At 44.5% G+C, this 20,488-nt stretch overlaps 1 protein-coding gene across 2 annotated transcripts in view; it reads right to left on the reverse strand.

Annotated features, from left to right (window-relative positions):
• SHLD1 (shieldin complex subunit 1) overlaps nt 1-20,153 on the reverse strand; it is a 42,559-nt gene extending 22,406 nt beyond the window's left edge. For both annotated transcript variants that reach the window (XR_008508295.1, XM_036381257.1), the window contains exons 1-2: nt 19,657-20,153; nt 16,839-17,005 (exon numbers count right to left, since the gene is read on the reverse strand). Coding sequence is in view for 1 of the 2 variants with exons in the window: in XM_036381257.1 (XP_036237150.1) it covers nt 16,839-16,998 (160 nt within the window). In the remaining variant the exon portion in view is untranslated. The remainder of the gene's footprint in view (nt 1-16,838; nt 17,006-19,656) is intronic.
• Between the last annotated feature and the right edge of the window lie 335 nt (nt 20,154-20,488).

Consider the following 20,488-nt stretch of genomic DNA (forward strand, 5'->3'; position numbering starts at 1 on the left):
ATATTTTAGACACAGATTTTGGCATTAGATCACAAGTGCTAAGTCTCAAGCAGAGCACAAAGAGCAAAGTGAAGCCCTCCTAAAGAAGGCATGCAAGGTTAATTGTTAGGTGTGATCTTGTCACTTATTTTTTAAGTCTACCATCACTATCATGTCCTACAGAGTTTAAAACACCTTGGGGTTTTTTTGAGGTTTGGAGCTTTTTTCCCCCCAGTCTTTGGCTCAACACTTCGTGCTCCTGCCAAGCCATGAGGAAAAGAAGGCACAGGAAAAGTTGTTTAAATCTGCTCGTGGTCAACAAAACAGACCTTACAGGCAGCAGAGTCAGTCTGAAGACAGCAAAGGAGTGATCTGTCCTGGTGGAGCAGGGACTGTGCAAAGCAGGGAGAAAGGCATCATTTGCTGCCTTGCAAAGAGGCATTAGGTGCCAGTGTCAGTGGCTACTTTCTAACACCCACTGCCCATCTTACTGGGGTCCCTCTCCACCCACCTGCACCTGGTGCACACATCTCACTGCTTGTGAGTGATCAGTGGTTATTTTCTCAGCTATAGTAGAGAAATTTCCTGATATTGCAAAAAATTAATTTAAAGGAAGTACTAAATAAATATAAATAATGGCATTTCTCATGATTGTACAAAGAACCCTAAGCTTTTAAAGTGCAATTTACATAAGAGGAGACAAAAGGATTTTCAACTCTTTAGCAAAAACCATCCCAAGGAAAAAAAGTGACTGAAAAGAAATTACATCCTGGCTACAAGTAAATTGTATTACAGACAGCTAGCTGTCCAACAGGAACACTTTGGACTGTGATACACATCAAAATAAATCTAATTACCCCTAAAAATCAGAGAATCTGTAGGTTTACCTAAAAACCAGGAAATGAGCTTTTAATTGTTTTCACTGCAGACACAAACAAGAGACACTGATTAACTTACTGGGCTCAAGGGAGGTAATTATTTTGCAGCAGATGCATCTGTAAGAGCAATTCTGTGACAGCTCCAGATTTAAGCTGTCTTTGTTTTATGAAGAACATCTGCACAAATTACTTTTTCCCTCAGATCTTAGGTTTTGAGGTGAACTCTGCTCAGACAGAATGCAAAAGTCAATTATAGCCCAGTATCAGGCTGATACTGATGCTGGAGACACATGCTGCAGACTGAGTCTAATGAAAAGTCCCTAGCTAAAAACAGAATTTAATTTCCTTTAAAAAACCCCAAACACTCCCCAGTTTTGTAAAAATATTAAAAATATTATGAAAAAAGATGAACAGATTACTGAGCATATATGAAAGGGAGAATATTTGAAAAGTTTCAGGAAACAAGCTAAGAAGTATTTTAATAAAATATTCTCTTACAGCTAATGTGCTATTTCATTCTGCAATATTAACCCAAGAGCAGAACATCTAGGTAACAATAATCTGAAAAATAAAAATCCACAGACTTGAAAGAGTGTTCAGCAAGAGATGCCAACATCTCCATATTAACTTTCCCAATGCAGTTTCCCAGATCACTGCTGACTAGAGCAAGAAAGCATCCATCCCCACAATCCTCATTTGCAGGGCATTTAAAGTCTGGAGCTCTGTGGAGACAGAAAAAGTGCCTTAGGTTTTATTTACTCCAATTAATCTCCTGAATGAACTTTATCCTCCACATCAAGTGGATGGGCCCTGAGCAGTAGGATTTCAGGAGCTATCCAGGATATGAAGCCATACAAATTGCATCTCCTTTGGATGCACATGCTCTCCCCAAGAGAGCTCTTTGTACCAAGGTATAGCTAAGGTGTACCAGGTGATGTACTGCACTGCCTTTGCCTTAGTTTTTTGCCTTTAAGCAGGACTTAACATGCACCAGAGCGCATTTTGAACAGTGACACGTTTTAAAGACTGCACTGAGCTTTAGGCAATACTCACGTGAATGTTAATGAGACCAGAGATGTTCACACAAACACTCACAGAGGGAGGACATGGATGGTTTTGGGCAAAGTGTTATAGAAAAAAACAAACCAAGAGTTAAATCAGCATAGTCACTTCTGTCACTTCATTTGTCACTACAGCAAGAGCAATCAGAGATACTGTGGTGTCCTGAAGACAAGTAAAATCCACAGGAACACACTGGTCCCAGAAATAACTGTTTTCAAATTGGCAATCAACAGTGTTTTGCAAATGGAAAACCCCAGACACATTACCAGATGTAACAGCTTCCAAAACAGCAGCGAAGCCTGATTGTTTTCTCATGCAATAATCAAGTGAGGCAACCAGATTGCTGCAGCAGCTAATAACTTACTGGCTCAGAAAAGCTACAGAGGTCTGTCTGAGGGGTGAGGAGAAAGGGAGGGCCCAGCTATTGCCTGGCAGGGCTTCAAACAGCTTGGAAGGTTCAAGTAAATGCCTTCACTGAGGCTGCTAAACCAAAGAAAGCCTCCTGTGTTCCCTCAAATTTGACCATCCCACTGTTTTGGGATCACTCTTGCCTTAATACCTGCTCCAAGATCCCACAGGAACTGAGATGAGCAGGATCTTGTGGCACATAGAATTGCAGTATTTCTAAGGAGGCCAATTTGGCTCTAGTTCCAATCGTACAGCCATGAAATAATGTGTCTCTGATGCAAGAGCATCTGGCTCAGTTTGATCCCTACACATTCATTTAGCACCACTTTGGAAAGGCAAATTCTGGCTGTAGTCAATAGGTGAGAGACTTCTGGCAGATCCCCTCTGAAGGATTTCCTTCTGAAATCATATTAAGAAATGGTTAAACTGGTTTGTTTGTTTTCTTGACAGAAGGATCAAGAGAGGGGAAACTGTGGAGCTTTCCTGTTCAGAAAGCACAGGCTTCCTCACTTCAACACACAGTTGGGCACTGGCATCTAGAAACAGCACAGTGGCTTTGTTCTGTGATGGGGGAGAAAGATTTTGGCAAACACAGGATGTAACAAAGCAGGTTGTTAGACTGAAGTATTTAAACCAGCCACATGCACTTTTTAAAGACAAACTATTGCCTAAGAGATACCACTAGGTTTTATATTCCCTCATTCTAACTCTTCAACAGCTATAGGTTCATCTACAAATATTTCATTGCCAGGTACTGTTAATACAAGAGAAGTCCTGAAGAATTTACATGATTGACTGTTTTGTGCAGTGTGTGGGAATAGCACAGGCAAACCCAGCATTTTGTTTGGTGCATGAAGAATCTCATTTACCAAAATCACACCATCTCCCTCTTTCACCACATGGTCTAACTCACCTTGGGAGGTTTGCAGCTCACAGTTGATAATTATGGAGCATGATGCTTTCATTCTGAATATCACACCCAACTATCAACCTCATTTTTGCTTTAATCTTCTGCAAAAGAATGATTCTTCAAAATAAAAAAAAATCCCAGCTAGAGTTACATCAGAAATAAATCACTGTCTCCATTCACTGTCAGCAGGTTGTTGAAAGCTAAAAGCAATAAGTGATTTCTTAACAATGCAAACATATTTCCATTTATATTCCAAGATTTCTGGGCTTAAGAATCCTAATATTTCCTTCCATTCAATCCAAGCCAGGCATGAAACTCACTGGCACAAACTCAGTGTCTCAGCCACTGGAGCTAACTCCACTTCTGGAATGCTGTCACAGGCTCTGCAGATGATTCACACACACACACAGATGCTATCAGGCAAGTGCCTCATACAAAATAATAATTAGCAGCTGTAACAAGCATCCTACCACAAAGCACTGGTGCAGCACAAAATGGATCTTCTCAAGTTATTTTATTTTCAACTTCTGCTGCTTTCTTTACATTTTAATTGAGACTGCATCAGGAGAAAAATTAACCTAGAAATAACCTCATTAGACATCTAGAGAAGCAGCAATGTAGAGCAATGTTAAATTAACCTGAGATTGCAGATGGTAGCTCTGTAAATCAGATTCTCCTTCAATTCAGCTCTTCAGCAGAATGTTCATCCTTTCAAGAAATTGCTACTGAATGGTAAGATATCATGAAACAGATCTCACCTGTGCTGCACCATGACCAGAAGTAGAGATGATACATTTCTTTGCAATCTTAATAGGCAAAAACTGCTTAAATAATTGAATTCAAAATAAATTTGTATTAATAGTACAGAAGGACTTGGGCTAGGCTTTGGGTTAGCATATTAAGGATGAATATTCCTGAGGTCTGTACAAATTACTGTAGTTTTGGTTTATCTATCTAGGGGTTATTCATTAATAAAATAAAACACCACTGTAAAATTTACACATACACAAATACACTGTGGACCCCAAAAGAAATTATCCCTCCCTTAAATTCTGCCTTACCTGCTTCTCTAGTCAAACAACCCCCTTCTGCTCCTGATTCTGAGCATCTTATCCAAGGATTTCTTTTTAATTAAGAATATTTAAGTGGTATAGTCTAGTGAAGGGAAGAGCTGTACCTATAACAGCATTGGTTTCAGCTTTTCCACCTGCAGAACAGGAATATTCTTTTCTAAAGGGGAAAGGAAGGAGGTACCAGGCAGGATTAGATCAGTTTCTAGTCTGGCATGTCCCCTCCACTTGTGGTCTGTTCTAGGTGGCAACCTCGTGGTGGGGATATGTGGGTGTGACCTGACACTTGAAATTACATGGAGATTAATAAAAGCCTTGAAACACCATCAGATGTATTCAATAGCTCAGCAACATTTGTATCAGCAAGAAACACTGAGTGAGCTTGTTCTTATTATCCACATCAGTGCAAAGTCACCTTTATTTCACTGCTAAACTCTTGGCCTCAATGATTTCCTCTTGCATTGAGTTTTTAATCACTAGTTGTGTAAGAAGTGACTGATTTTAATTCTACTGCCTTTCCTTTTCATCCAACAGACACACACCCAACGTTCGGATTCCTGCTGAGATCATTACTGGCTTGCTGAGATCATTACTGGCTTAAATTTAATTTTAAAAATAGAAAAAAAAAGAAAATGTTTGCATCATTGAGACTAAAATACACACATAAAAACAGACCACTGTGAGAGTACCAAAGCCTCCAGTGATCTAGAAGACTTTAGAGTATACTTGTCTGTTTTCCCAGGCTTAGTCTTTCTGGTTGTTTTTGTCTCCTATTTGCAGATTAAGAAACCAAAAAAAACTCAACAAACAAACTAACTAAAAAAACCCACCAACAACAGCCAAAAAAACCACACACACAAGACCCCAAAACTATTCCTGTCAGACACTGCAGCCTGCACTCCTTTAGTATACTGACATGCATCATTTCATTACTTAGAGCTGTATAAGACAGTCTGTAGGCACTTATGGAAGGTAGGAATGCAAAGGGTTTACCTTCTTCACAAACCCAAATAACTTTTGGAGTAAGATAACCTCTCTGACACAGGCAGTGCTACATTTATAAAACACAGTGAACTTGCAAAGCTCAAGCCCTCCCTTGCTTCCACCTCTACCCAGAGTGAGCACAAACAGAACGCAGCCAGAAATCCCTGGGCAGGCTAAAAGGAAGAGCAAGCAGCACACAGCACAAAATATTGTCATTTGCTTGCCAGTGCTTATTGCAGCAATAAATAACCAGCTGCCTGCCACCCTTCACAGAGAAACCCTTAGCATGGAGGCTTGCTGGAAAGGCAGCAGCACTGCTCAGACTGACAGCATTCCATCTGTCTGGGGGGAGACTTCACAGGCACAGAGATGTCCATGCATATGAGGCCCAGCTCCTATGGAATCTAAGAAGGGAGGGCATTGGGGTGGGAGGTTATTAAACTCATGAAATGAAGGAAGAAATCAGATGCAGGAGGGCTCCAGGACAAACCCTCGTGTACTGCAACCCACACTGATGCTGAATCACTGGGCTGTGTTGTTTTGTTTCAAAAAATATTGTGGATGATGATGTGTGCTGTATTTTATACTTGCAGTCTGCTACTAAGGGGCTATGACTCACTATTTTTTATGCTGCAGCCTCATCAGTTGCACACCAGTGAGCTCAGTGATGTAAACCAGAGAAAGAGAAGAAAAATGAGGCTTGAATTAAGACAGAGATCTAATTTAAATTCAGTGCCAGATGCCCCACAGGTAAGTGGTGATAGGAGTCTGAGCTGTGAGGCTTTAGGAACACTTCAACTGGGCTCAATCCATGTGGTGTGGCACAAGCCAGATGTTACAGAGGGGAAGTGACCAAATAACTGCACACAAATCCAGGGAAAATGGACCACAGTGACCCTCACAATCCTGGCATTAATCCAAGCCACGTGAACTGCAGACAGAAAGGCCCTACAGCCAGAAGAGGGTAATGGCAGGCAGCACTGCTAAACTCTACATCCTTAACCCAGGTTTGGAGCATCCCCTGCAGCACTCCAGGCACTGCATCCACCCTGAGCACATGGAACAGAGGCATCCTGCCCACAGCCTCATGCTCAGCTCACTCAAACCTGCCATGGCAAAATTGGGTAGGAGCAATCTGCATCCTTTCACAGCAGCAAGCCTGCCCTCTACACTAAGCAGCATCCTGGGAGCACAGCTTCTCATTTAAGCAACATCAGTATAACTTTTCTGTTCTCCTCCCTGCCACCAGGCACAGAGGATTCCCTGAAATGTGTTTTTCTGTTGCTAGTTCACAGCAGCTCCTAAAGAAGCTTCAATTCAGGGAATAAATTCAGAGGCAATAAGGGACCACAACAATCAGGGCAGATGTATCTTGTTTTCTGTTGCTGCATTTTAACCACTGCCAATACAGGGCCTTTTGGGTCCAATAAACTCCAGCTGATTCTTCTACTACACAGTCACAGGCTACATCTGAAAAAACATCTGAATAACGGAGAGCTAAATGTAAGGAAAGCTTCCCAGTGAAAATTAAAAAGTCAGATCTTGCATATTTGATCACTGGTGCTCAAAATTAGGGTCCACCAAGGTGTTTTGTGTATCAGGACAGGTAAATCTGATAAATTACAAGACAAAATCCCCATGTTTAGACTCAGACCAGGAAAAAAAAAGGTAGAAATCTTACTAATAGAGTTAAGAAAACAAGAGGTTTTAAAGAGACTTGAGGAGTGACATTTCTTATTTATGCATTGTGTATAAGCAGAACATCACAGTGCCCTCTAAACCACAAACCCCACTCACAGCTGGACTGCAGGTGAGATGTCCCAGAGCATGTGAACAAATGTGAAGCTCAGAGTTTGCTGGAAGCTCTGTACCACCATTTACCTGGGCTCTCTGCTTCAGTACAGCTGCATTTCAGGCCAATGACACCGTTCTTCTGCTCCCCAAGTACTGATGCTAATGTGGGTGACCCCATAGCACCGTGTACCAAAGAAATATCCCAGAGGGCTGGCACAGGCTGGCCTCAACATGGCATTCCAAGCCTATTTGCCCTTCTCTTCTGCCCTAGCCCGACATCCCCATTATTTAAATTGCCATTTTTAAGGCACTTTGACAGATCTTTACCACCCACAGCTAAGTGACAGAGCTGAGACACCAAGGCAGGTTCTGCAGACAGCAGGGAAGGGCAGTGCTGGTTTTACACAGCGATGTTGGCACAGGCATTCCATGTTTTGCCACTTGCTGGCTGCTCAGCACTCAGCACTGACACCGAATGATCTTGGGTCATTCTTGCATCACCTGCACTACCATAAAACCATAATACCAAGCTGCAAAGAGCAACTCTATTATACAAGAAAGGACCCAACATCTTGGGAGCCCCCCACAAAATTTAACATTGATAAAAAGATGCCATGAACACATGTCCAGGTAATAGAAACAGCTACAGCCCTTTGCAGCTTTCCACAGTTATTTCAATTAATAAGGATTCATGGCATGTACTTTCTTTTCTCCCTGAGGAAAAAAAAAGGCATTTTGTGGAGGTGTTTCAGCTGTACAGAAGTTCTTGCCCTCCAGAGTAAACAGAACAATTCATGCACACATGAGAATGTTTCACAACTGTATTACTGCATTATTGAAGCACTTTGTTAGAAAAATGACTACCCTGGCTTAGAGGCCTTGGGATTTGCTTTGTAGCTTCTCTTCTCCAGCTGTTAAGAAAAAAATGGGAGTTTCACTGAAATTGTTTCCTACAAAAGATGCTTCTCTTTCTAAAAGCAGAAAGATAAACAGGACAAGTCTAACTGGACACTCTACAGGAGGGTCTGCAGGAGCCATAGTACAAGCCCTTTATGTTCCCTCTGTGAACACCAACTCTCATTCCCATGAGTTCCCTCTCATTCTCCTCTCTGGTCTTTGTCCCTTGTGTAACTCTCATGTCTGTCAATCTTGTAATGAAAACTTCTTGCATGGTTTTAAAGCTAAAAACACATCCTAAAGGGTTTTTTTGTTTTAGTTTTTTAGGGTTTTTTTTAAAGGAAACCAACACTTTTTCTCCACAGTAGTAAAGTGAACTTCTTTGCCTCCCAACGTTTCAAACATTGAGAACTGACTGTTCACAGATACATGGAAATCTGGTTCATATTATCCTTGTTTAGACACAAGCCTACACAAATTCTCCACTACAGCAGGAAAGCAGGGGACATTCTCCCAGCACTCTGCACACTGCTTGGTGAAATACTTTATGGACACCTGGACCCAACACAACACAAATACACTTAACAATAGTCACTTCTCAATGGTAAGAAGCATCTATGGAAGGTTATCTTGGAATTCAGCATATAAAACCATCACTTGCCTGAAAAAGAGGAAATGCATTAAGTTAACATGGTAACCCAAGGTGATGGGTAATGAGCTCACACACACATGCAGAATATTGTCTGCATCAATGGAGATGTCATTGCTATCCATCCTCCCATACCCTTCCAGCCCCACAGCTACATCAGGGATTGTTCCTGAGCTTCAAAATAATGACAGAGTTAACCAAAACTTAGTGATTAAACAACACAAGCCCTTCTGCACAGGATTTCTGATCTCTCCCTCAGCCTGACGGTCTAATTTCCTCCTTCCCTTTGTTGAATCCTGCACTTTCATTCAACCCATATCTTTTCTATTGGCAATTCAGCACCTCTGCACAGAGCCACAATAATGCTAAAGGGAGCTGAGCTGGGCAGTGAAGCAGATGAGGATCTCTACAAGATCAGCCTGGGCTTCCAAATCTGATTGCGACAAGGAAATGGCTCAAGGCCAGCACCTGAGCAGAAGCGGGTGGTAAAAGCAGTGCCTGGGCAAGATTGCACAGATGAGTCTAAACAAGGCATTTATCTGTTTCAGAAAAGAATGGAACTTGAGGAATTTCCACTACAGCTTTGCACTAAAATAACTGTCCCATGGAAATAAGAATCTCTGATCTGCCTGCCTGTAAAAAGCCACACCCCCTGGCTTGCAGCACTCTGTGGATCCCCTGTAGCCATACACAGAAAAATGGAAGAGCACCAAACCCAGTGTGTGAAACTGCAATCACAGCCATTAGTGCACTCTGGAGTCATGCTCCTGAGGGACTAACAAGGAATGTTATCCATCTGCTGAAATGCTGTCCTGTGCCATGGCTCCCATGCTGGCCACCCAGTGCCACACAGCCCTGTTAACAGTCTGTCCTTGGAAACTCTGGGGCCCAACTAGAGACAATTTATAGGCACGTATGTCTCAGATAGGAGCTCATTGTAGTGGAGACAACCATCCTGAGTGAATCCTTGTTTTACAGGGTGAGGATTCAGTAACCACTCTGCTGCCTCCAGCAGCCTCAGTTGAGTGCCAACATCCAGCATCCAGCTGCTCCAGGATAGACCCCCCCTCCAGTGCTGACTTCCAGGGCAAGGAACAGAGATCATTGCTTTGAAAAGCCTGAGCAGGGCGGCAAAAGCAGCTTCAAGCACAGGAGAAACTTTGCACTACATATGTGATAAGCAAGTATTTGCAGAATGGGGAAGCCCAGAGAAGCACCCATAAAGGAGGAACTCAAGCAAGGAGCAGTTCTTCAGACACACCTGCACTGTATTTGCAGTTTCACAGAGCCAGTAGCATCTGGTTTCCCAAAGACACCCCCATCCCAGTCTGATACCAGTGTGAGTCTTGGTCAGGAAGAACTCCTCAGGTCGTCTTTTACTACCTTGGAAATTGCTCATTGTTCCCTTAATATTTAATGGCATTGTAGTGGTTGCAAATGATGGCTGAATTTGTTTATTATTCCCCTGTAAAACCTTTATTTAAACGGCTTCTGTTCCCAATTATAATTTTCCATCTCAAAGGACTCCACATCTGCACTTCAGAGGATGAAAAATTATTAATAAAGATTTTAACAAACTCTTGTTCATTCTTGCCCATTGAACAAATTCTTGACATTTATTTACAGGATTTAATTCTTTTTCATTTAAATGATTAATGCTCACAGGTAAGATAAAACAGCACTGGCCTGGTAAGATAAAACAACATTTGCACAAACATGTACAAAGCTGCCTCACAGCTACCGTAGGAACAATTACCATAATGACATTACTGCAGTCTGAATTGGATTAGGTCACAGCAAAGGACAAACATTGATAGCTGTGATGAGAGAACTACAAGTCCAGGCTGGAATGACAATTTAGATAAAGGTAAGGAAGAAATGGCCCACTGGGACTCTGACACTTTGGCAGAACAAGGTGATATTAAAAGCTCCCAGTCCCACCAGAGGGCAGACAGAGCTCTACACACCTCACAGGTCCCACTGTCTGTCACGGATGGTGCGGTGGTGTGACCCTGGCTGGATGCCCCCAAAGCCACACTCCCCTCCACAAGTGGACAGAGGTGAGGAAATACCTCTGAAGGTTCATGAGTTGAAATAAGGACAGGGAGAGATCGCTCACTGAATACCATCGTGGTAGATTCAGCTTGGGGAAATTAGGTTAATTACTACCAATCAAAATCAAAGCAGGGTAATAAGAAGCAAAACAAGTTCTCCTTCCCAAGAGACAAACTCCCAAACTCCCCTTCATGCAGAGAAACACAGAATCCAATCAGACAACTTCAGTGCAGTAGTACAACTCCCTGTCTCTGTTACTGAAGCATTTTCTCTGTAGTTGATTTCTAATTATTAATGGTCTAATACAAACTGTTCACTTTCATAGAACACAGAGATACTCTGAAGCATTAAAGTCTAAAAGGCAAGGCACATGTCTCAGTTTTTCCCTGATGTATAGATAGTGCTCTAATTCTCCTCAAAAAGGATCAGTTTTCCTCCTCAGACTGTGAAGAATAAAACATTGCTTTTTTCTGTTCTAGGATTTACTTTTGGCTGGATGCTTTATGTAACACATCCCTGAAAAATGAATTTCCACAAGATCTAAGACCTACAGTGACCCAGTGGTTCCCAGTGCTTTCTTTTGTGCGCTGTGCAGTTTCACTGTATACCTTTTATGTCAGCTGGCATAAACTCCACCTTGCCTTTTCACCCAGTACTCAACACAACTGGGTCACAAAGAGATGCTTGGAGGGTTGGTCATGCCAAACTCACCAGAGCCATGGAGTCACGCACTGAAGAGCCTGCCCATAACTTCAGTGGAGCTGCACTTCAAGTCCCCTGCCCCACACCATCTATACAAAATTACCAGCGTTGAAACATTTTGCTTTTCTTTTTCCTCTTAATAAGACTCGAGTCTAAGAAAAATCTAGCATTTTGGTCATACTTGAGAGTGCACTTGATTTAAAAGCATCACTTAAAAAACCCTCTTAAAGTTTTAAGCCTGCCAGGCTGGTGAAATCAGAAATGGGTAACATTGAGCACTAGAGGGCAGCAGGAAACAAACCAAAACCGGTAAATCCACACATTCCCAAAACAGGGACTATGTTCTTCATCACAGCCAGGCAAGCACCGTGCTTAACCAATTTGAAACCAACACACTGGTTTTGAAAAAAAAAACAAATTCTATTGTTCTATGGTTAATAATAATTAGCTCTGTTTGGGACCACAGCTCAAACTGAAGTGGGTTTGCATGTTAACTTCTGCAGTCAAAGAAAACTCTGCACATCACAAAGCACCTGTGAACAGCAGCCCTCCCTTAACCTTCTAAGCAAACCAAAAACTAAAATATTCTCAGTGTGATCAATATTTTTTTAGGCAAAGGAGACTATCAGAAGTTTCTGTATCTGACCTGGAGTTCACTTATGAGCCCTTTCTAACTCAGCTGTGGCTCAGTCTGAAAGTGATTTAAAACATCACACACCTTTTAGATTTATGAAGTTACACAGACTTCTTGAAGGGACTATTATATAAAAGTCTTTAGCCAAACAAAAAATCCGTTTTGGAAATTTGGCAACTTTTGGCAGCAGTTGCAGCTCAGACAGCCAAGCTGTAATTTCTACACCAAGCAGTGAGCACTGAGTTCTGGGCTGAACTGAACCTCCCAGCACCCACCAAGAGCCAGCCCTAAAAGGTTGCTGCTGATGTGACCAAACACACTCCTTTCATTTTCAGCCTCTACATCAACACTTGTGAACAATTCCCAGGCAGGAAAAGCAGAAGCCATGCTGGACTTCTTCAGTAAACACAAACCCACTTCTGCAAAACAGATTAAGTAACACCTGATGGGCCAGAGGACATGGCAGAGAGTATTTAAGGTAGAGAGCATTTAAGGACAAGTCAGAACACATGCACCAACATCAGCACCACTCCTCAGTTGCTAATAAAAGACATAGCAACTCACCACAAAACTGGGCATGTAAATTCACTGAGAACATGTAGCATTTTTTTTCCAGAGGAATCCCAATTGCCTGTAAAACTGACAGCTGTGTTAACTTGTTGAAAATCCCTGCTTTGTTTTAACATAGTTGCTTGGTTACCTGAAAACCCAGAAAGCAACTGGAACAGTCCAAAACCCCTGCCTTTAACCTGGGCTAACCTTGTGACCAGCTGTCCCCTTGATCTGAGTGGCAAGTTCAGCAGCAGTGCTGTGGCCCAGGCTAACTGAGGTGCCTGAAGCCAGAGAGTCCCCAGTGAAATGTTCTGTCCCATTTCCCCCAAGCTCTCATGACCTGTTCCAAATGGACTGCTTTTGAAGAAAGCCTGCAACACCCCAAAACTGATCAGAGAGAACCTACAGCCTGGCTACCCACAAGGGAGAAGAGATTCATAGCCCAACATTTTTCAGAAACCACCATCCTGGAAAGGCTGTAACCCCTGTGAAAGCCAAGACACATTGCAGAGCACTGGATCTTGGCTGTACCTGTGCTGCTGCCAGGAAGAGGAGCTGTCCCCACTTCATCCACACAAATATTCACATGGCTGCCCAGGAAGCTGGGCCAGTTCCCTGAGCTGACTTCTCACTGTGTACCAACACTAAGGATCAACCAGGAATAGTAACCACAGCCAGGAGCAGCCTGGGACTCTCCTTGCACTACAGAGGTCAGGGAAGCCCATGGAAAATAACTAAAGGTAAGCCTGGGCTCAAACTTGAAACAAACTGCAGGAACAAAAGTGTCTTTGGAGAGGCAACTAAAGGTTGAACACCTCTTTAATTATTTTGCTTTTTAAAAAAAGCCAGTCAGCTTTTAGATATTTGCAGGTCTCTTCAAGCCTACAGGAAACTCTGCCACCCTTCTTTTATTTTCCCTGTTTCTGTGACACACCATTTTCTTCCACTGGGTGACCCTCTCCACCCATCCATTTTAGAACACAGCTTTTCCACTGCTTTTCATTAGAGAGAAAAAGCGATGGAGGCTACAGGACAAGCAGGAAGGCCCATTTGCCCAAGATCACAAGCCCTAGGAAGGGCCATGCAAGGAGATGGGACTGAGCTTTGCCCATGCTTCAAACAGGCAGTCTCCCAGGCATGATTCCACAGCTGAACTCTCAAATGCTGCTTCCAAATTTAGGAGAATTTCTCCAGGGCTGCAGTGGGAAATCCAGTTCTGCCTGACCACAGAGCATGGGCAGGCAGAGCCTAGAACCCTGTGCTCTCCCAGTTTGTAGAGCACACCTGTTGATTATTCTCTAACACTTCCTTAGGTTGCAATTTTTCCAGGTAAATAGTATTTTTCCACTGTCCCTGGTACTCTCTGGTTCAGTGCCCTGATTTAAGGCTTTCCCACACACACACACACTTGAGTGCTGCCTGCCAAGTAAGAACTTTTGCTGGCAACTTTTCTTAATCCAGAGGAAGTGGTAAGGTCTTCCTGGTGTATTGAGCAACTGAGTGATGCAGATTTAAAAAATGACAAACAATTACATTTTTTAAAACTATCATCCAGTATGGGATTAAAAAAGATGAAGAATACTGAAGTGTTTACTGATCCCATTTAATTTTCTATTACCACTTAGACACTTGAACTCACTGTGACAATAAGCTAAAGGTATGAATGCCTCTTGCAAGAGCAGAACCCTCACTTCCACATCAATCACAAAACTACTAATTTATAAACCATTTAAGAGACTTAGTAATCTTCCTACAGGACTACTGTTTTCTTGCCTGGGGATGCCTGCTTTCAGAAGGCCCTGTATTCATGGCTAATGAGTACCTATCTTCTGCTATTAGAAGGGATGGAGCCTCTCTAGACTAATAAAACCTGTTTCTGCTGCCTCAGGCAGTAGGGATACCCCATGACCATTTCCACCTCCTGAGGCATGGATGGTGTGGTACTTCAGTCAGTCTCAGTTCATGTGGCAGATGGCAGAAAACACAGCCTGTCCTGTCAGTCTGTTTCATTCCTAAGGAAGCTGCCACATTCCCAGAGACCTGTGGGCCTTTTGGAAATGCTTTTGAATCACTAAGGAAGATCCTCATCCATCCTGCCCAAGTCCCAATCTTTTGGTCATACTGTGGGGTGCAACCCACAGCCACTCCCACTCTTCCCACTTACACAGTGCCACAGCAGCAGCTCTCAATGCCTCGTAACAAAACAAACAAACATGGGAACTTCCTTTCCCAGGATACATTTGACAGAACCTGCTTTTCCAAGAAGATCTGACATGAGCAGATTGTTTGTAAAACCATCTTCCTCTCTCTTCTGTCACAGTGACCAACTCAATGGGCTGGAATGCTGAAGTTGCATCAAAAGAGAGAGTTTAGGTGGGTATGTACATTGGTATGATGTTTTGTGAGGAGAAAAAAGCCAAGATGTTCAGAGCATGAACTGGTTATCCTGTGACACTTGGATTATTTCACTCCAGGAGCACAGAGAGCATCCCACAGTTACTGCTAACTGTTTCAGTTGTGAGCAGTCTCTACAACAAGCAATGAAGGGGAGGGTTCATGGGCCACATCTGCCCTCCCCAGCACACCTGGAATCCACTTGGCACAGGGGGTGCTGGGGACAGCCAGGAGGCAGGATGTGGCCTCTCAGTGTACCCTGGTGCTGAGCTTCAGCTGCCTGCTCCACACAGGCCCCACAAACACTTCCCCAGCACTGTCATTTCCGCATGTGCTGCTCCCACTAAGCCTCAGACATTCCTGGGGCTGCCAAGTGGTCATGCAGTTATTCCATGTGTCCCATTCAACAAAGCAATCAGGGCCAGCTGCCCTGAGCCACACTAAATGGTGTTTGAGCAACACATCCCAGGAACTGCCTCACAGCTCCCAGGATTGCTTCATACCTTCCACACAGGCCTTGTGAAACCTGAGTAGACAAATGCCTTACAGCCTGTCTCACTATCAGAGCAGCTTCTCCATGCTCCTCTCCCATGACAGTGGAAAAGGCTGGCTCAGGACATTCCTTGCAGTGCTGGTCACTACTCTTACACACAAAAATAAAGCAAAACCTCAAACCAGACATGCTATTGCTCCAGTGCAACAAGGATCATGGAATGTGATGTGTTGTGGTTTAAAGCAGAGGTTAACAGCAGAAGATTCCCATCATTATTAAGATAAGACATGTGACCTCCTGGTCTGTGTGAAAAACCAAAGCAAGGCTTGGTCTCTGCTGTTGGCAGATTCCATTACAGTTCTGGATGTCCCACACCTAGAGCTGAAGGCAACTGCACAGGCAACCAGTCAGCATCAGCTGAGAGAGGTCAGTTGGTAGATCCCACTGCTCACCGGTCTAGCACATGTGCCATTCCCACTGCAAGAAACTCACCTGTTGAATTTCAAGCTAATTTCTTGGAAGCAGGCCACAGAAAACCACTTCAGAGTAAGAAGAGGAGCCAAATCCTACTTTTACACTACTTAAGATTCTAAAGCAACAAGAAGTGTTGTCAGTGACATTTTACCCACTCAGGTGTCTTGACAAATCCTCTCTACACATCATTTGTTGACCAGAACTTATTTTCCCCCCAATATTAAACATAATCACTAGAACCTTCATTCCAGCCAGCATGAATATATGGCAAGAATTGCCACTGGGCCAGCATATTTTGATCTCACATTTCTTGCCAGCTGTCCCTTATCTTCTAGATAAACAATTTATATCATTACTTTTAAGAATCTGGAGTAGTGGGACCTAAAATGCTACTTCTGCAGAAGTCAGTCCTGTTTCAAGTGAGGAGTTGAACTGAAGCAGTCCTCACCACACTATTGTCATTAGCACAAACAAAGACTCAGTTATTATTATTATTAAAGTAATAGGATAATGAGGCCACATCCTGAGCATGTGATGAGCACATGAAAAACACAAGGAAAAGTTTAAAAACTCTTCCTGCTGACTGTGGTAATTTGTGACAGTGTTTACTCCTGATGTCTGAAGGACATATTAGTTGTCCTTCTGAGAACACGTTAAACATGAAGAGTGTTGCAGAACATTAGCAGCTGACAGCATCCTCTGAGCTCCTCTCCTGTGTCCCATCAACCCACAGTTCCCACTGTGTGTGTCCAGCTGGAGCAGACTGCAGTTCTGCTAAAATTGTGGTTTATGACAGGCAGGTGCACCAGTATCAGACTGCAGTGACTCAGTCAAGCAACACACTGCCTACACAGATGAAGCACTGGCTAAAGAAAGAGCATGTGGAGAAGCAGAAGCTGTTACCTGTGGGTGGAGAGGGAAAAACATCCCCAGAAGGATAAAGCTCCTGGCTGTTCTCAGAGCTGTGTGGAGGCAGAAAGTGCTCTGCTAGGTCACAAACAGAGGGGAGGTCCAACATGCTGCTCTCTGAGGTGTGACTCGGTGACATCTCCTTTTCTTCCATGGTCCCACTGCAGACAGAAATGAGACTCAGCTGGCTTTTTAGAGTATGAAAATCTAAGCAGAAGTCAGCATAAATAATTTGGCATTTTTGTACTGCTTTATGAGATGACAGGAGCTGCTCTAGCATAATCATACTTCAATTAAGAAAATAAAAATAAATTTAAAGATGTAAAGAAGGAAGAGCAAGCCCCATAGATAAGAGCATAAGAGCCCTCAGCCTTAAGTAGGATAACTAGGAGACCATGATAAATCTGACTTTCCTAGAGGCTTCCCAGAAGTACAGCCTCAGGCCCCAAAACTAGGAAGCCATGGAGCATATTCCCCTCAGGGTGTCCTCTGTGTGCCATTTAAAAGGAGACATGCTCTACAGGGTACCTTTCCACTGATGCTGCTACAAGACTCAGGTTAAGCCAATCCCTCCTGGCTTATGTTCAGTAGCAGAAAGAAAAAGCATCTTACAACTTGGTAACTTCAATCTCACAGGGATGGCAAACACTTCCTGGCATGGAGACACCAGGGCAGCTGTGTTATATCATCAGTGCTCAGCACTTTGGAAAGCTTTGGTTGAAGCATCCCCTCATCCAAACACCTTTTTATCAAGCTTCCTCAACCAGTTCACCACCACAGAGGGAAAGAACACACAGCATTTGGGGAGGGCTGGTGCCACCCAGCTCCACACCAAGCGTTACAGTGAATGGGCAACTCTTTTGGAGAGAATGGGTCTAAAATGTTCCAGTCACATGAGTGTCTGGGGCAGAAGAGCAGTGAAGTGAGAAAAACTTGGTGGGGTAAGAGTGACAAGAGAGAGGATCCAGAGCTGGTGGTCAGGCAATGGCCTGTGGCCCTGTAAGCTTACATTTATCTTCTTTTCTATAAAATTAAGACAACATATGCTTGTTTTGGGGGTGTTATCAGTAAGGAATATGACAGCCACAGTGGGCAAGGTAATCCCCAGAATGCATTAGTACTGAAATATAAATACCTCCAGGCAGATTAAAAAAAAATAACAGAATTCCTTAGGTGCTTCTGTGCTGAGTAAACTTTTATCTAAGATACACCTCTGACCTTTGCAAAATGCTGGCCAACTCACTGATGAAGAGAGGGGGAGATGATGGCTGTGATACCAGAGAAGAGCAGCTGCTTTGCCTTGGAAGGAAAAGGTCTGTGCACTCACAGAAAGACTCCAGGAAAAAGGCAGTGGAAGGTTAAAAACAAAACAAAGTACACAACCATCTTCCCCCAACAGAAGGAAACTTCTCCTCTACTGCTCTTCATGCACCAAAATATAAATGATCTGTGCATGAGGAATAAAGAGAAGGGAAAACTTTCCTCAAATACTGTGTTTATGATGTGTGCTACTTTAAAGTAGAACGGTATTTTAAAGAACTAAACTACCTATACCCTTCACTGGTCTGGAAAAACCCCAAAAACACACACCACAAGCCAAATGAATTCTATCCCTCCAAGGGCAAATGGCAAATTACAGCAATAGGAGCTGCTGGTGTGATACCACAGCAGCTTAAGGCTGTCACTGATGGCAGCTGCAGCAGCCCTGCATGTCTCTGCCAGGTGCCTGTGCTGCTCCCCTTCCCATCTTGCCACAACAGCACTAACAACATGTGCAACCATGTTTTGATCAGGCTCAGATAAAACCAAGCGGTATTAAAAAATAAGTTTTCTTCTGGATTAGCTCCCTCTAGTCCTTCTAAGGCAGGTACACAGCAGTCCTACCCCAAAGCTGATGGTGAGACCACAGCTCATGGTGTTTGTGAGAAAAGGCTCAGCCCTGGGCCTTCAGACAAATGAAGGAGATTCACTATTTCCTCTGTGCCATGCCTGGTAAGAGAGAGCACTGATGTGCAAACAGTCTCTCTGGACAAAGGCCAGGAGCAAACATTCTCTTGCTGCTTCAGGATTCCCTTATTTTTCCTTCATGGTTTGTCAGCTCCAGACTGCTGGAATGAAACAAACAGGTCAGTCAGATGCTTTGGGCCAGCTGATCTGGCAGATGGACAGGGTGACCTTTCAAAGTGCATATGCTAGCCAATGTCAACAGCCACTCATCACATATGCCACTGTTTCTTGGGTCTGGTTCAGAGGAAAAGTTTCTTCTAGGAATCAGAAAGAGTACATCTAGTTATGCCCTTGAACCTCTCGCCAGCAGTGGAGACCTCCAGGAAAGGGGCTGGCACATCCTAGAAGTAAAGGCAAGATTTACTTTACAAGAAGCTGCCAGATGGGCTGTTTGTTCAAAACCCACCAAGGAGAGAAGCAAGGAATAGCTGGCAACCTTCCCTGCCTCCTGTGGAGAGCAAGTATTTCCCCAACAGGTTTATCTAGGGCTGTCTTGAAGTCAGCAGCCTGTTTTGTCAAACCTCAACCAGGAAATGTGTTTCAAGAGGGCCACAAAACCCACCCAACACAGCGTCACAAAACGCAAATCCTGTTTCCTTTGCCATTACCTGGGTTATTTTCAGTGAGCAACCAGGACAGGCATACCTAGAGGCAGGAACTGGATGTTTTTCTGGGCCACCCTCAACCGATGGCACCGCACAGATACCAGGAATGTCCCAAAGGCCTGTCCTGCACAGGCTTGCCCGGCAGGCAGCATTACTGCCCAATGTGATGGATACAGCAGGATGTGAAGCACTGGCCTTACCAGCTGCCCTGCTCAGCAGGTGAGGGGGTTCTCTTCCTCCCGGCCTCGTTTCTTTCCCTTTTCCTTCAGGCAATATTCACGCGTTATTTCAAAAACCCCTCCCCTGGCAGTGAAGGACCCCAAGGGTGACACAGGGCATGGTGCGAGCCAGGAGAATGGCGCGGGCCAAAGCCCGAGCACCTCGCGGCCCGGCCACGGCTGCTGCGCCACCTCCTGAGGGGAAATGCCACCGCAGCAGCCCAAGGGCACCCAGAGCTCAGGGGAGGACGGAGTGGAAACACGGGGGAAGTCAAAAGCGCGGCAGGGCTGCCTCGGGCCAGGCCGCACTCGCACAGCCGCGCCGCGGGCCCTCCACGCTGCTGCCGGGCCAGCGAGGGCCCTCCCGCCCCGATGCCGCCGAAGGGCGAGGGGAAGCGGGCAGAAGCCTCATGGCTGGGGGCAGGCACGCGTGACCGGAGAGCCCCGAGCTCAGCGCAGATGGGCTGGGAAGGCCAGCGCTGAAAGGGAGCCGGGAAGCTAGGAAGCTAAGGAGCCGGGCAGCGGCGGCAGCAGCGGCCCCTCCCTGAGGCGCCCAGAGCGGCTGCGCAGGCCTGGCCCGGCCCCGCGGGGCTGCGGGTGGGAAGGGGGCGGGTGGATTTCAAAATGTTTCCAGCCGGGTTTTCCTCAGAGGGCGTTTAGCTCGGGTTTATCTCTCTGCATTCCGAGGGGAGGGGTTTTGGCGAGCTTAGGCAGTGGCGCTATCCCGTGCCTGGCACACAGGGCGCTCAGCGCTTGGTCGCTGTGCACCGCCGCCCTGCAGAGGCGCAGCCTAGCCGGGCCCTGAGCAGTGATG

This window comes from Molothrus ater, chromosome 3 (assembly GCF_012460135.2).
Source record: "Molothrus ater isolate BHLD 08-10-18 breed brown headed cowbird chromosome 3, BPBGC_Mater_1.1, whole genome shotgun sequence".
Taxonomy (NCBI): Eukaryota; Metazoa; Chordata; class Aves; order Passeriformes; family Icteridae; genus Molothrus; species Molothrus ater.